This window comes from Thalassophryne amazonica, chromosome 1, assembly GCF_902500255.1.
Source record: "Thalassophryne amazonica chromosome 1, fThaAma1.1, whole genome shotgun sequence".
NCBI lineage: Eukaryota > Metazoa > Chordata > Actinopteri > Batrachoidiformes > Batrachoididae > Thalassophryne > Thalassophryne amazonica.
In genome coordinates this window covers 49,034,466-49,049,676 of record NC_047103.1, presented here as the reverse complement: position 1 = coordinate 49,049,676, position 15,211 = coordinate 49,034,466, and the positions used below count along the sequence as shown (strand labels likewise).

General features: G+C 44.1%; 1 protein-coding gene across 5 annotated transcripts in view; it reads left to right on the top strand.

Moving 5' to 3' along the window:
• The window catches only part of LOC117509837 (suppressor of tumorigenicity 14 protein), a 32,067-nt gene extending 21,067 nt beyond the window's left edge, over positions 1–11,000 (top strand). For 2 of the 5 annotated variants that reach the window (XM_034169487.1, XM_034169492.1), the window contains exons 16-17: positions 9,824–9,960; positions 10,045–10,999. In XM_034169487.1, the coding sequence (XP_034025378.1) occupies positions 9,824–9,960; positions 10,045–10,212 (305 nt within the window). In that variant the 3' untranslated portion in view covers positions 10,213–10,999. Of the gene's footprint in view, positions 1–9,823; positions 9,961–10,044 lie in introns of all 5 variants that reach the window. The other 3 variants (XM_034169494.1, XM_034169501.1, XM_034169483.1) reach the window with 2 other exon arrangements.
• Positions 11,001–15,211: the final 4,211 nt, after the last annotated feature.

Here is a 15,211-nt window from a genome sequence, read left to right as displayed (position 1 = left end):
CGGGAAGAATGTTTCTGTCACTGCTGCTTTAAATGGAAAGGAGCTGATGTTTGCCCCACCCTTTTTCTGAAGAGAGGAGGAACAGGAGGAGTGTAATAGCTGAAGTGCGTGTGTGTGTGTGTGTGTGTGTATATATATATATATATATATATGTATATCCATCCAAGCAGCTCAAGCAAAGCCGCCCAGACCTCCCGATCCACACACACCTCCCCCATCTCCTCCGGGGGAACCCCAAGGTGTTCCCAAGCCAGCCGAGAGATGTAGTCCCTCCAGCGTGGGTCTTCCCCGGGGCCTTCTCTCAGTGGGACGTGCCCGGAACACCGCTCCAGCGAGGCGTCCAGGGGGCATCCGGAAAAGATGCCCGAGCCACCTCAACTGACTCCTTTCGACGTGGAGGAGCAGCGGCTCGACTCCGAGCTCCTCCCGAGTGACCGAGCTCCTCACCCTATCTCTAAGGGAGCGCCCAGCCACCCTGCGGAGGAAACTCATCTCGGCCGCTTGTACTCGCGATCTCGTTCTTTGGGTCATGAGCCAAATCTCATGACCATAGGTGAGGATCGGAACGTAGATCGATCGGTAAATCGAGAGCTTTGCCCCCCTACTCAGATCTCTCTTCACCACGACGGTCCGATACAACGACCGCATCACTGCAGATGCTGCACCGGTCCGTCTGTCGATCTCATGCTCCATCCGTCCCTTACTCGTGAACAAGACCCCAAGATACTTAAACTCCTCCACTTGAGGCAAGGACACTCCACCGACCTGAAGAGGGCAAAGCACCTTTTTCCGGTCGAGAACCATGGCCTCGGATTTGGAGGTGCTGATTTTCATCCCGGACGCTTCACACTCGGCTGCAAACCGCCCCAGTGCACGCTGAAGGCGTCTCACTGCGGTATTGTATCACTTCCTGTTCCGGAGCACAGCAGTGTTTTGCTGTATCTGTTAGCTGTTTAATCTGCGCAGTTAGATTGATCTAGTTACCTAGATAACGATTTGTTTCACAGTGTTATCTTCACGTGCCTTAACTAAAGCACTCCCTCTGCTGAATCACCTCTAAATTATTTACACGTTATTCACTTTGCGTGTTTTTAGGAATCCGCTAGCTTAGCGCAGCTACTAGCTCTTAGCCGGTTTAGCATGGCGGCTTCTCCTGTCTCTCCCGCACTTTTCTGCTCTGGGTGTGAAATGTTTAGTTATTCCTCGGCCTCCTTTAGCAGTAATGGTACTTGTAATAAGTGTAGCTTATTCGTAGCTTTGGAGGCCAGGCTGGGCGAATTGGAGACTTGGCTCCGCACCGTGGAAAATTCTACAGCTAGCCAGGCCCCTGTAGTCGGTGCGGACCAAGGTAGCTTAGCCGCCGTTAGTTTCCCTCTGGCAGATCCCGAGCAGCCGGGAAAGCAGGCCGACTGGGTGACTGTGAGGAGGAAGCGTAGCCCTAAACAGAAGCCCCGTGTACACCGCCAACCCGTTCACATTTCTAACCGTTTTTCCCCACTCGATGACACACCCGCCGAGGAACAAACTCTGGTTATTGGCGACTCTGTTTTGAGAAATGTGAAGTTAACGACACCAGCAACCATAGTCAATTGTCTTCCGGGGGCCAGAGCAGGCGACATTGAAGGAAATTTGAAACTGCTGGCTAAGGCTAAGCGTAAATTTGGTAAGATTGTAATTCACGTCGGCAGTAATGACACCCGGTTACGCCAATCGGAGGTCACTAAAATTAACATTGAATCGGTGTGTAACTTTGCAAAAACAATGTCGGACTCTGTAGTTATCTCTGGACCCCTCCCCAATCGGACCAGGAGTGACATGTTTAGCCGCATGTTCTCCTTGAATTGCTGGCTGTCTGAGTGGTGTCCAAAAAATGAGGTGGGCTTCATAGATAATTGGCAAAGCTTTTGGGGAAAACCTGGTCTTCTTAGGAGAGACGGCATCCATCTCACTTTGGATGGAGCAGCTCTCATTTCTAGAAATCTGGCCAATTTTCCTAAATCCTCCAAACCGTGACTATCCAGGGTTGGGACCAGGAAGCAGAGTTGTAGTCTTACACACCTCTCTGCAGCTTCTCTCCCCCTGCCATCCCCTCATTACCCCATCCCCGTAGAGACGGTGCCTGCTCCCAGACTACCAGTAACCAGCAAAAATCTATTTAAGCATAAAAATTCAAAAAGAAAAAATAATATAGCACCTTCAACTGCACCACAGACTAAAACAGTTAAATGTGGTCTATTAAACATTAGGTCTCTCTCTTCTAAGTCCCTGTTAGTAAATGATATAATAATTGATCAACATATTGATTTATTCTGCCTTACAGAAACCTGGTTACAGCAGGATGAATATGTTAGTTTAAATGAGTCAACACCCCCGAGTCACACTAACTGCCAGAGCGCTCGTAGCACGGGCCGAGGCGGAGGATTAGCAGCAATCTTCCATTCCAGCTTATTAATTAATCAAAAACCCAGACAAAGCTTTAATTCATTTGAAAGCTTGACTCTTAGTCTTGTCCATCCAAATTGGAAGTCCCAAAAACCAGTTTTATTTGTTATCTATCGTCCTCCTGGTCGTTACTGTGAGTTTCTCTGTGAATTTTCAGAACTTTTGTCTGACTTAGTGCTTAGCTCAGATAAGATAATTATAGTGGGCGATTTTAACATCCACACAGATGCTGAGAATGACAGCCTCAACACTTCATTTAATCTATTATTAGACTCAATTGGCTTTGCTCAAAATGTAAATGAGTCCACCCACCACTTTAATCATATCTTAGATCTTGTTCTGACTTATGGTATGGAAATTGAAGACTTAACAGTATTCCCTGAAAACTCCCTTGTGTCTGATCATTTCTTAATAACATTTACATTTACTCTGATGGACTACCCAGCAGTGGGGAATAAGTTTCATTACACTAGAAGTCTTTCAGAAAGTGCTGTAACTAGGTTTAAGGATATGTTTCCTTCTTTATGTTCCCTAATGCCATATACCAACACAGTGCAGAGTAGCTACCTAAACTCTGTAAGTGAGATAGAGTATCTCGTCAATAGTTTTACATCCTCATTGAAGACAACTTTGGATGCTGTAGCTCCTCTGAAAAGAGAGCTTTAAATCAGAAGTGCCTGACTCCGTGATATAACTCACAAACTCGCAGCTTAAAGCAGATAACCCGTAAGTTGGAGAGGAAATGGCGTCTCACTAATTTAGAAGATCTTCACTTAGCCTGGGAGAAAGAGTCTGTTGCTCTATAAAAAAAAAAGCCTTCCGCAAAGCTAGGACATCTTACTACTCATCACTAATTGAAGAAAATAAGAACAACCCCAGGTTTCTTTTCAGCACTGTAGCCAGGCTGACAAAGAGTCAGAGCTCTATTGAGCCGAGTATTCCTTTAACTTTAACTAGTAATGACTTCATGACTTTCTTTGCTAATAAAATTTTAACTATTAGAGAAAAAATTACTCATAACCATCCCAAAGACGTATCGTTATCTTTGGCTGCTTTCAGTGATGCCGGTATTTGGTTAGACTCTTTCTCTCAGATTGTTCTGTCTGAGTTATTTTCATTAGTTACTTCATCCAAACCATCAACATGTCTATTAGACCCCATTCCTACCAGGCTGCTCACGGAAGCCCTACCTTTATTTAATGCTTCGATCTTAAATATGATCAATCTATCTTTATTAGTTGGCTATGTACCACAGGCTTTTAAGGTGGCAGTAATTAAACCATTACTTAAAAAGCCATCACTTGACCCAGCTATCTTAGCTAATTATAGGCCAATCTCCAACCTTCCTTTTCTCTCAAAAATTCTTGAAAGGGTAGTTTAAAACAGCTAACTGATCATCTGCAGAGGAATGGTCTATTTGAAGAGTTTCAGTCAGGTTTTAGAATTCATCATAGTACAGAAACAGCATTAGTGAAGGTTACAAATGATCTTCTTATGGCCTCAGACAGTGGACTCATCTCTGTGCTTGTTCTGTTAGACCTCAGTGCTGCTTTTGATACTGTTGACCATAAAATTTTATTACAGAGATTAGAGCATGCCATAGGTATTAAAGGCACTGCGCTGCGGTGGTTTGAATCATATTTATCTAATAGATTACAATTTGTTCATGTAAATGGGGAATCTTCTTCACAGACTAAGGTTCATTATGGAGTTCCACAAGGTTCTGTGCTAGGACCAATTTTATTCACTTTATACATGCTTCCCTTAAGCAGTATTATTAGACGGCATTGCTTAAATTTTCATTGTTACGCAGATGATACCCAGCTTTATCTATCCATGAAGCCAGAGGACACACACCAATTAGCTAAACTGCAGGATTGTCTTACAGACATAAGGACATGGATGACCTCTAATTTCCTGCTTTTAAACTCAGATAAAACTGAAGTTATTGTACTTGGCCCCACAAATCTTAGAAACATGGTGTCTAACCAGATCCTTACTCTGGATGGCATTACCCTGACCTCTAGTAATACTGTGAGAAATCTTGGAGTCGTTTTTGATCAGGATATGTCATTCAAAGCGCATATTAAACAAATATGTAAGACTGCTTTTTTGCATTTACGCAATATCTCTAAAATTAGAAAGGTCTTTTCTCAGAGTGATGCTGAAAAACTAATTCATGCATTTATTTCCTCTAGGCTGGACTATTGTAATTCATTATTATCAGGTTGTCCTAAAAGTTCCCTGAAAAGCCTTCAGTTAATTCAAAATGCTGCAACTAGAGTACTGATGTGGACTAGAAGGAGAGAGCATATCTCACCCATATTGGCCTCTCTTCATTGGCTTCCTGTTAATTCTAGAATAGAATTTAAAATTCTTCTTCTTACTTATAAGGTTTTGAATAATCAGGTCCCTTCTTATCTTAGGGACCTCATAGCACCATATCACCCCAATAGAGCGCTTCGCTCTCAGACTGCAGGTTTACTTGTAGTTCCTAGGGTTTGTAAGAGTAGAATGGGAGGCAGAGCCTTCAGCTTTCAGGCTCCTCTCCTGTGGAACCAGCTCCCAATTCGGATCAGGGAGACAGACACCCTCTCTACTTTTAGGATTAGGCTTAAGACTTTCCTTTTTGCTAAAGCTTATAGTTAGGGCTGGATCAGGTGACCCTGAACCATCCCTTAGTTATGCTGCTATAGGCTTAGACTGCTGGGGGGTTCCCATAATGCACTGAGTGTTTCTTTCTCTTTTTGCTCTGTATGCACCACTCTGCATTTAATCATTAGTGATTGATCTCTGCTCCCCTCCACAGCATGTCTTTTTCCTGGTTCTCTCCCTCAGCCCCAACCAGTCCCAGCAGAAGACTGCCCCTCCCTGAGCCTGGTTCTGCTGGAGGTTTCTTCCTGTTAAAAGGGAGTTTTTCCTTCCCACTGTCGCCAAGTGCTTGCTCACAGGGGGTCGTTTTGACCATTGGGGTTTTTACGTAATTATTGTATGGCCTTGCCTTACAATATAAAGCGCTTTGGGGCAACTGTTTGTTGTGATTTGGCGTTATATAAATAAAATTGATTGATTGATTGAAGGTCCTGATTTGACAAAGCCAACAGAACCACATCATCCGCAAACAGCAGAGACGAGATTCTGTGGTTCCCAAACCAGACACCCTCTACACCCTGGCTGCCCCTAGAAATTCTGTCCATAAAAATAATGAACAGAACCGGTGACAAAGGGCAGCCCTGGCGGAGGCCAACGTGCACTGGAAACAGGTTTGACTTACTACCGGCAATGCGAACCAAGCTCCTGCTGCGGTCGTACAGGGACCGGATAGCCCTCAGCAAAGGACCCCGGACCCCGTACTCCCGGAGCACTCCCACAGGGTGCCCCGAGGGACACGGTCGAACGCCTTCTCCAGATCTACAAAACACATGTGGACTGGTTGGGCGAACTCCCATGAACCCTCGAGCACCCGATGGAGTGTGTAGAGCTGGTCCAGTGTGCCGCGACCAGGACGAAAACCACATTGCTCCTCCTGAATCCGATGTTTGACCATCGGTCGAATTCTCCTCTCCAGTACTCTGGAATAGACCTTCCCAGGGAGGCTGAGGAGTGTGATCCCCCTGCAGTTGGAACACACCCTCCGGTCCCCCTTCTTAAACAGAGGGACCACCACCCCGGTCTGCCAATCCAGAGGCACTGTCAACAATCGCCACGTGATGTTGCACAGGCGTGTCAGCAAAGACAGCCCCACAACATCCAGAGACTTAAGGTACTCAGGACGGATTTCATCCACCCCAGGAGCCTTGCCACCGAGGAGCTAACAACCTCTGTGACTTCAGCCTGGGTAATGGATGAGTCCGCCCCTGAGTCCCCAGTCTCTGCTTCCTCTTCGGAAGACGTGATGATGGGATTGAGGAGATCCTCGAAGTACTCCTTCCACCGCTCGACAACATCTGCAGTCAGGGTCAACAGCTCCCCACCCGCACCGTAAACAGTGCTGGTGGAGAGCTGCTTCCGCCTCCTGAGGCGTCGGACGGTTTTGCCAGAATCTCTTCGAGGCCGACCGATAGTGTGTGTATATATATACGAGGTCTTTTAGAAAAGTATCCGACCTTTTTATTTTTTTTCAAGAACCATATGGATTTGAATCACGTGTGATTGCATCAGCCAAGCTCGAACCTTCGTGCGCATGCGTGAGTTTTTTCACGCCTGTCTGTTGCGTCATTCGCCTGTGAGCAGGCTTTGTGTGAGCACTGGTCCACCCCTCTCATCGTTTTTTATTGCGAATAAATGTCTGAACGATTTGGAGCTTTGCTGCATCATTTTTTTTCCAGAAACTGTGAGAGACCTCCAGGTGGACACCATTCGGAAAATTAATATGGCTTTCAGGGATGATTTTATGGGGATTACACAGATTAAGGAGTGATCCAGACGGTTTAAAGACCGCCCACAACTGCTGAGAGCGTGCTGCGCTCCGAGCGCCGATCGACAGGCTCAGACCCCGCTGACACAACCAGATCATTTCCAACATGAAGGCTTTGTTGATCCGGGAAGTCGTCTGACTTTCACAAAAAGGCAGAAGGCGTGGACATCAGCACTTTTTCGGCACATTCCACTGTTACAGGAGTTTTTTTCATGGAAAGAAAAGCGGAGGGACGTGCCACAGAGCCGTTCATTACGCAGCACAAAACCACCTCCGTGTTGGTCTCTCAGGACGGCTTTCAGGTGGATTTCAGACGGCTGTCGTTGCTTTTCAGTCGTGTGATTATCCGAGAAATTGAGCATGAGCTGGACATGCCCCAACATGTCCTGTGAGGCTTCATCACGGCATTGCTTTGCGCCATGCGGCTCCACCGCAACGCGCGGAACTCCGCTCCTCTTTCCATGACAAAAACTCCTGTAACAGTGGAATGTGCCGTTCATTTCTAAACTGGACGCTGTCTTGATCCGGTATGTCGTCTGACTAGCACAGGAATTGTGAAAAGACGTGGACATCAGCACTTTTTCCGGCACATTAAGACAGACGTGCGGAGGAGTTCCACGCGTCGCGGTGCAAAGCAACGCCATGATGAAGCCTCACGGGACATGTTCTGGCATGTCCAGCTCATGCACAATCACAATCGGATATTCACACGACTGGAAAGCAACCGGAATCCATCTGAAATCCACCTGAAAGCTGTCCTGAGAGACCAACACCGAGGTGGTTTTGTCCTGTGTAATGAACGGAGCCGTGGCGCATCCCTCCGCTTTTCTTTCCATGAAAAAACTCCTGTAACGGTGGAATGTGCCGGGAAAAGTGCTGATGTCCACATCTTCTGCCTTTTTGTGAAAGTCAGACGAGGTCCCGGATCAACAAAGCTTTCACGTTGGAAATGATCTGGTTGTGCCAGCGGGGTGTCAGCCTGTCGATGGGGGCTGGGAGCACGCCGCGCTCTCAGCATTTGTGGGCTGTCCTTAAAGCGGCAGTAACACCCCGTAATCTGTTTAATCCCCATAAAATCGTCCCTGAAAGCCATATTAATTTTTCGAACGGTGTCCACCTGGAGGTCTCTCACAGTTTCTGGAAAAAAATTGATGCAGCAAAGCTCCAAATCGTTCAGACATTTATTCACAATAAAAATAGACCAGAGGGGTGGACCAGTGCTCACACAAAGCCTGCTCACAGGCGAATGACGCAACCGACAGGCATGAAAAAACTCACGCATGCGCACGAGGGTTCAAGCTTGTCTGACGCATTCACACGTGATTCAAATCCATATGGTTTTTAAAAAAAAACTAAGGTCGGATACTTTTCTGACAGACCTCGTATATAAACAACTGTAAGGAGGGTGAATTTTTTAAATATGCCTCAAGTTCAAGATATTTTCAAAGGGGCGAAGTTGCTTTCATTGATGAGTAGCGTGTTTTGCTGACCCCCGTGCAGATCCCTGCTAGCAGTAGATGCTAGCTGTTGTGGACTGCTCATGTCTGTCCTTTCTGAGAATTGTATAACAATTATCTGAGATAATATGTTTAATTGTACTAACACACCATGTAAGAATTCTGTGTTCCAGTATTTCCATCAAGCAAAATTTTTGTGTTATTTCATTTGTATGTTAGCATTGTTAACACTGTAAGCAGGTATCAGTAGCTTGGTGACTCCACGGTTGCCGAGGCAATAAGCTGGTCATAATTTTTAATACCTACACCCAAACCACCAGTCATGAAATCCTTGCTGTTAACAGTAAGCAAAAATATATGCGTTAATAAAACCCCCAAACCAAGGCTATCCTTTGAGCTTTAGTCCTTTTGGTAACTCTGAGATGGGGGTGTGTACGGGCTTCATTTTTCCCACCCTGGACACTCTGGTCTTGAAAATTAGTAAACTAGATAGTAGCTAACACTGCAAACACAGCTTACCCGTTTGTCTCACTAGGGTCCGCCGTGGCTTCTTCAACGGAGTGTTGCAGTCCAACCATTTCTCTGGGTAAAGATCCAATGGTGTGGGTTTTTTTCTCCACAAAATAAAAAGAACAGACATAGGGACATTTGGGTGGATTTTTCAAATTCAGCGTCTTTCGCCAGCACCGGAGATCCTCATCTTTAAATGGAGGAGGGACCAAGTTAAATGCTCGTCCACAGCACTCAGATCTCTACTTTCCATGTTCAAAACATCGTTCTGAAAGTGATCGTTTCCTCTTCTTCCATTTGTTGTGGCACTCATGAACTGAACAATTAATGCTGCTCATGTTTGGACACTTCTAGTGTACTGTGTTCCCACGTAGCTAATCATCGACGCAGTGGCAAACCAGAAGTTTCTTGACAAAATAGAGCTGCCCACCCTGACTTCCTGAATAAGGTGAATACAGTCTGTGTGTGTTACAGACTCTGGGTGTACCTCAGAGGAAGCAGTGGTTCTGATTTTGGTTCATGTTGCATAAGTTATGGAATTTAGGGTCACATAAACACCAAGGTTAAACCAGCACCATCACAGAATTGTGGAATTTTGCAGATGTTTCATATTTAAATCATATGCGTAGAGTACATGTTCTATCCATGCTTACTCCAATTAAGGGTCACTGAGGGGCTGGAGCCTATCCCAGCAGTCACAGGGCGTGAGACAGGGGACACCCTGGACAGATCGTCAGTCTATCGCAGGTCCATCAAATCATATACCTGAAAAATGTGGATGGAAAGTGTTTTGCACCATATAGCCCCTTTAACTGCAGCCTTATTTAAGGGTTCAGTGCTCACTACGGGTGTTTAATCATACAAAATAAAATAAAATTGAGAACCGCTGTTTAAGATCTTTAACACATCAACAGCTTTCTACATTTATCTTAAACTAATGTTTGCTAAACTGAATTTGTGTTGTGAAATGAAGTGACAGCATTTGTTTTTACTCAAGGTGAGCTGGCTTCTCGCTTACAAGAGGCACCTGTGAAGATCATCAGCAGGAACACCTGTAACAAACTATATGATGATGCTGTCACTCCCAGAATGCTGTGTGCTGGGAACCTGCACGGAGGGGTCGACGCCTGCCAGGTGAGAGACTTAGTGGACCAGGATTAAACCACACATTCAGCATTCAGGGTTTTAATCATACAAAACTGATATTTGTACCTTCAGGGAGATTCTGGAGGTCCACTGGTGTGTCTGGAGCGCAGCAGAAGGTGGTTCCTGGCTGGAATCGTGAGCTGGGGTGAAGGCTGCGCCAGGCAGAACCGCCCCGGGGTCTACACACAGGTGGTCAAATTCTCTGACTGGATCCATCTGCAGACTAAAGGACAAGTGTGAATAAACAGCAGACAGCAGTGAACTGTGGAGCAGACAGAGACAGGGCAAAGGTTTCAGAGCTGAAGTCCATGTTCAGACTGAACCATGATAACATGGCAACACATTCAGGCAGTCTTTGGGAGCGTGGCCATTGCAGCAGGAGCTCAGAGGTCCTCTGTCCGCCTGCAGAGCGACCAGCTTCCCTTCAGTTGTAGCTCAGCCACATGTTACACTGACAGTGGCTCTGTTGGATTGTGCAGAAAACTCACCATTTACAACTCCTGTGTGAGGGGTGGAGCCAGGAGTTCAGTTTGAGGGAGGTCCACTGTCCACTTGTCATCATCCTAGTGCTTCAATACTGAATTTTTAGCTGAAGGATTTGGTTCATGCAGTGTTTCAGGTATTTTAACACAGAATCATTTTCCTTTGCAATTCACTGATATCAGTTGTAAACTCTGGATGAAGCTTTATCTTTACTGCAGCCTACAGACGAGTAAAGCCATGAAGCAGCCATCATACCACTCTCTTTGTATTCTGATGGAGGCACTGTGTACAGGGGCATGTGAGTCAACATCTGTTCTTTTTGGATTTCAGACAGATTAACACTCAGTTTTGGAAAACATCTGAAAAGATCCATTTAAAGTTTATTTAATTTATGAAGAATTGGTGCTGAAGTCATAACATGTGCATCTCAAAAACATTTTATATTGTAGAAAAAAGTTCAATATTTTTGTCAGTATTGTCAGTATTATGTATTCTCATTATATACGATACGTTCGGAAAGTATTCATAGCGCTTCACTTATTCCACATTTTATGTTACAGCCTTTTTCCAAAATGGAGTAACATCATTTTTTCCCCTCAAAATTCTACACACATCATCACATAATGAAAACATGAAAAAGGTTTTTTGAAATTTATGCAAATTTATAAAAAAAAAAAAAAAAAAAAAAGAAATCACATGTACATAAGTATTCACACCCTTTGCTCAATACTTTGTTGATGTACCTTTGGCAGCAATTACAGCCTCAAGTCTTCTTCAATATGTTGCTACAAGCTTGGTGCACCTATCTTTGGGCAGTTTTGCCCATTCCTTTTTGCAGCACCTCTCAAGCTCATCAGGTCGGATGGGGAGCATTGGTGCACAGCCATTTTTGGGTGTCTCCAGAGATGTTCAATCAGATTCAGGTCTGGGCTCTGGCTGGGCCACTCAAGGACATTCACAGAGTTGTTCTGAAGTCACTCCTTTGATATCTTGGCTGTGTGCTTTGAGTCATGGTCCTGCTGAAAGATGAACTGTCGCCCCAGTCTTAGGTGAAGAGCGCGCTGGAGCAGGTTTTCATCCAGGATGTCTCTGTACATTGCTCTATTCATCTTTCCCTCAATCCTGACTAGTCTCACAGTTCCTGCCACTGAAAAACATCCCCACAGCATGATGCTGCCACCACCATGCTTCACTATAGGCAGGGATGGTACCTGGTTTCCTCCAAACATGATGCCTGGCATTCATGCCAAACAGTTCAATCTTTGCCTCATCCGACCAGAGAATTTTGTTTCTCATGGTCTGAGTCCTTCAGGTGCCTTTTAGCAAACACCAGGTGGGCTGCCATGTGCCTTTTACTAAAGAGTGGCTTCCGTCTGGCCACTCTACCATACAGGCCTGATTGGTGGATTGTCTCTCCACAGAGGAATGCTGGAGCTCTGACAGAGTGATCATCGGGTTCTTGGTCACCTCCCTAGCTAAGGCCCTTTTCCCCCGATTGCTCAGTTTAGACGGGCGGTCAGCTCTAGGAAGAGTCCTGGTGGATCTGAACTACTTCCATTTATGGATGATGGAGGTCACTGTGCTCACTGGGACGTTCAAAGCAGCAGGAATGTTTTTTGTACCCTTCCCCAGATTTGTGCTTCTACACAATCTTGTCTCGGAGGTCTACAGACAATTCCTTTGATTTCATGCTTGGTTTGTGCTCTGACATACACTGTCAGCTGTGGGACCTTATATGTAGACAGGTGTGTGTGCCTTTCCAAATCATGTTCATTCAAATGAATTTATCCCTGGTGGACTCCAATTAACATGTAGAAACATGTCAAGGATGATCAGTGGAAACAGGATGCACCTGAGCTCAATTTTGAGCTTCATGGCAAAGGCTGTGAATACTTATGTACATGTGATTTCTGAGCTTTTTTTATTTTTAAGTAAATTTGCAAAAATCTCCAAAAAAACTTTTCCACATTGTCATTATGGGGTGTTGTATGTAGAATTTTGAGGAAAATAATGATAAATATAAAATAAAACTAAATAAACTAATAAAAATAAACTCCAGTGTAACCTGGAGAAACACACACAGCCACTGGTGTCCTGAAGAGGTCTCCCATCCAAGTACTAACCAGGTCCCACACTGCTTAGTGTCTGAGATCTGACAGGATCAGACGGACACAGAGCAGATCAGCTGCTAGAGAACACATATGTCTAAATATTACAATATTTCATAAGATCAATCCTAAAAGGAATTTCTAATGCAGAAACGTCTAACCTCTGGAAGGTATATTCATTTATGCACACAGACTCTGGGACCTTAATTTCCAAATGAAATGCAAAGTTTAGTTTCATTTGAAAAGAGGACTTTGGACAACCGAGAAACGGTCCAGTTCTTTTTCTCCTGAGCCCAGATAAGATGCATCTGACTTGTCTGGTTCAGGAGTGGTTTGACAATAGGAATGCAACATTTGTTGCCATTTACTCGACGCGTGCGTGCGTGCGTGTGTGTGTGTGTGGCGGTGGCTCTTGATGGAGTGACTCCAGCATCTATCCACTCCTTGTGAAACTCAAGTTCTTGAATCAGATTTGCGTGACAATATTCTCAAGGCTGCAGTCATCCCTGTTGCTTGTACATCTTTTCCTACCACACTTTTCACTTCCAGTGAATTTTCCATGAATATGCTTTGATACAGCACTCTGAACAGCCAGCCCTTTCAGCAGTGACCATCTGTGGCTTCCCCTCCTTGTGGAGAGCATCAGTGAGGGTCTTCTGGACAACTGTCAAGTCATTAGTCTTTCGCATGATTGTGACTGTGTGTACTGAATCAGACTGATAGATTCATAGCATTTATACTGCATAAATGGCAAGTTATTCAAACTTTAAATAAAATATTCTAATATTTTGAGATGTGTTTTTCCTTTAAATATGTAGACCATAATTATTAAAATTTTTAAAAAATGCTTGAAACATTTTAGTTTACAGATGAGGAAAATTTACTACCCCTCTATGAAATTTAACATTTTATTCTTTTCTAATAAATTTTACCCTGGTAGTTTTTGGTATTTGGGAAATAAATTTGTTTTTGTGTACAAAGTAAAATAATGTAAGCATCCAAAATAAACCTAGGATGTTTAGAAATGCTGTGTTGAAAATTCCTTGCTCTGTTGAAAAAGCATTTGGGAAAATTCTGCAGAAAATGGGGATGATCATTTTGTCCTCATCTGTATATGTGAAGAGTCTATAATATAAAATAATTTCACATGCTGAAATATTTGACAAAAAAAATTGAACTTTTTCATGATATTAAAATTTTTTGAGATGCACCTGTATATCTGTAGAAAGTGTCAGTTTAATAAGCTGTAGCTTTAGCCTATACACATAAACCCCAATGACATTTGAATATTTGGCATTTTGTGTTGATTAATTTCCTGTTGCTTCTCCCATTTTTGCTCAGGGTCGCCACAACAGATCTGGTAAAGATCCACATGTTGATTTGGCAGAAGTTAGGGAGGCAGCAATGTGAACTTTAGTTAACATTCCAAAGTTACAAAAATGAACTTTTTTGTTGAGTTTTTGATTATAATAAACATGCAGTCACTCATCTTCAACTGCTTACTCCAATTAGGGGTCATGGGGGGACTGGAGCCTCTCCCGGGAGTCATAGGGTGTGAGGTGGGGTACACCCTGGACAGGACACCAGTCTGTCACAGACAAACACATTCACACCTGCACGCACACTTAAAGACAATTTAAAGTTTCCAGTCCACCCAACCTGCATGTCTTTGGATGTGGGAGGAAGCCGGAGCACCCAGAGGGAACCCACACAAACACGGGGAGAACACACAAACTCCACACAGAAGGTTCATGGGTGGGAATTGAACCCATGACCTTCTTGCTGTTAGGCAACAGTGCTAACCACTAATCCACCGTGCTGCATTCAAAATAATCTAGCACAAAATAACTCAGTAAGCATCACATATAATTCAGACTACTGACATGAAGAGTGGGAGTTACATTCCTTCATGAAACAGTCATGGTTTGTTTGGAGAGTTTCTAGGTTCAAAGTCATTGTACAACAGGTATAAAGGGAGTGGCAACATGGTGGCCTCTGGCCTGACAGTCCTCAAGTGATGCGTAATCCAGCTTTTAGAATGCAGATCAGTGGACACTCCTCACACAGACCTACTGGATGTTTGGGTTGTGTTGAATGAACAATGCTCTATCCTCAGTCGTTATAACTCCTCTATTACCACTACTTATCCTGTTCATTTTCACAGTCTTTTGGACTTTTGATTAGTTTGATTTTGCCTCTGCTTTGTCTACACTAATTTGCATGTTCATACTTTGTTCAGTTTGTTCAAAGCCCCCTTTGCCAGAACATCAGCTTTCTCATTTCCCTTCTCTCCGGCCTGTGCAAGAACCACCACAAGTTTTACAAGACCACCGTGGTTTGTTATTGAAGTGCTCCTGATTGTATATCTTGGAGACTGTTTGACTTTTGAACACCAAAACTGAACCTGAGCATACCAACACCTGCAGTCTAACTTCAAACTTTATCACTTCCGTCATCTCCACTTTGGCAACATAATGGATCTTCTGCTTTTTTTTTTTGTACCCACTTTGTTGGAAGGGATTTCTGAAATCCTGTCACTTCTTTCTCTTGTTTTAGCCCCATCCTGTGTAAATAAGACGTCATTATAATGTCTGTGTACATGGTAATTAAACATGTTTCCCAAATCAATTTGGTATTTTCCTTTTCAA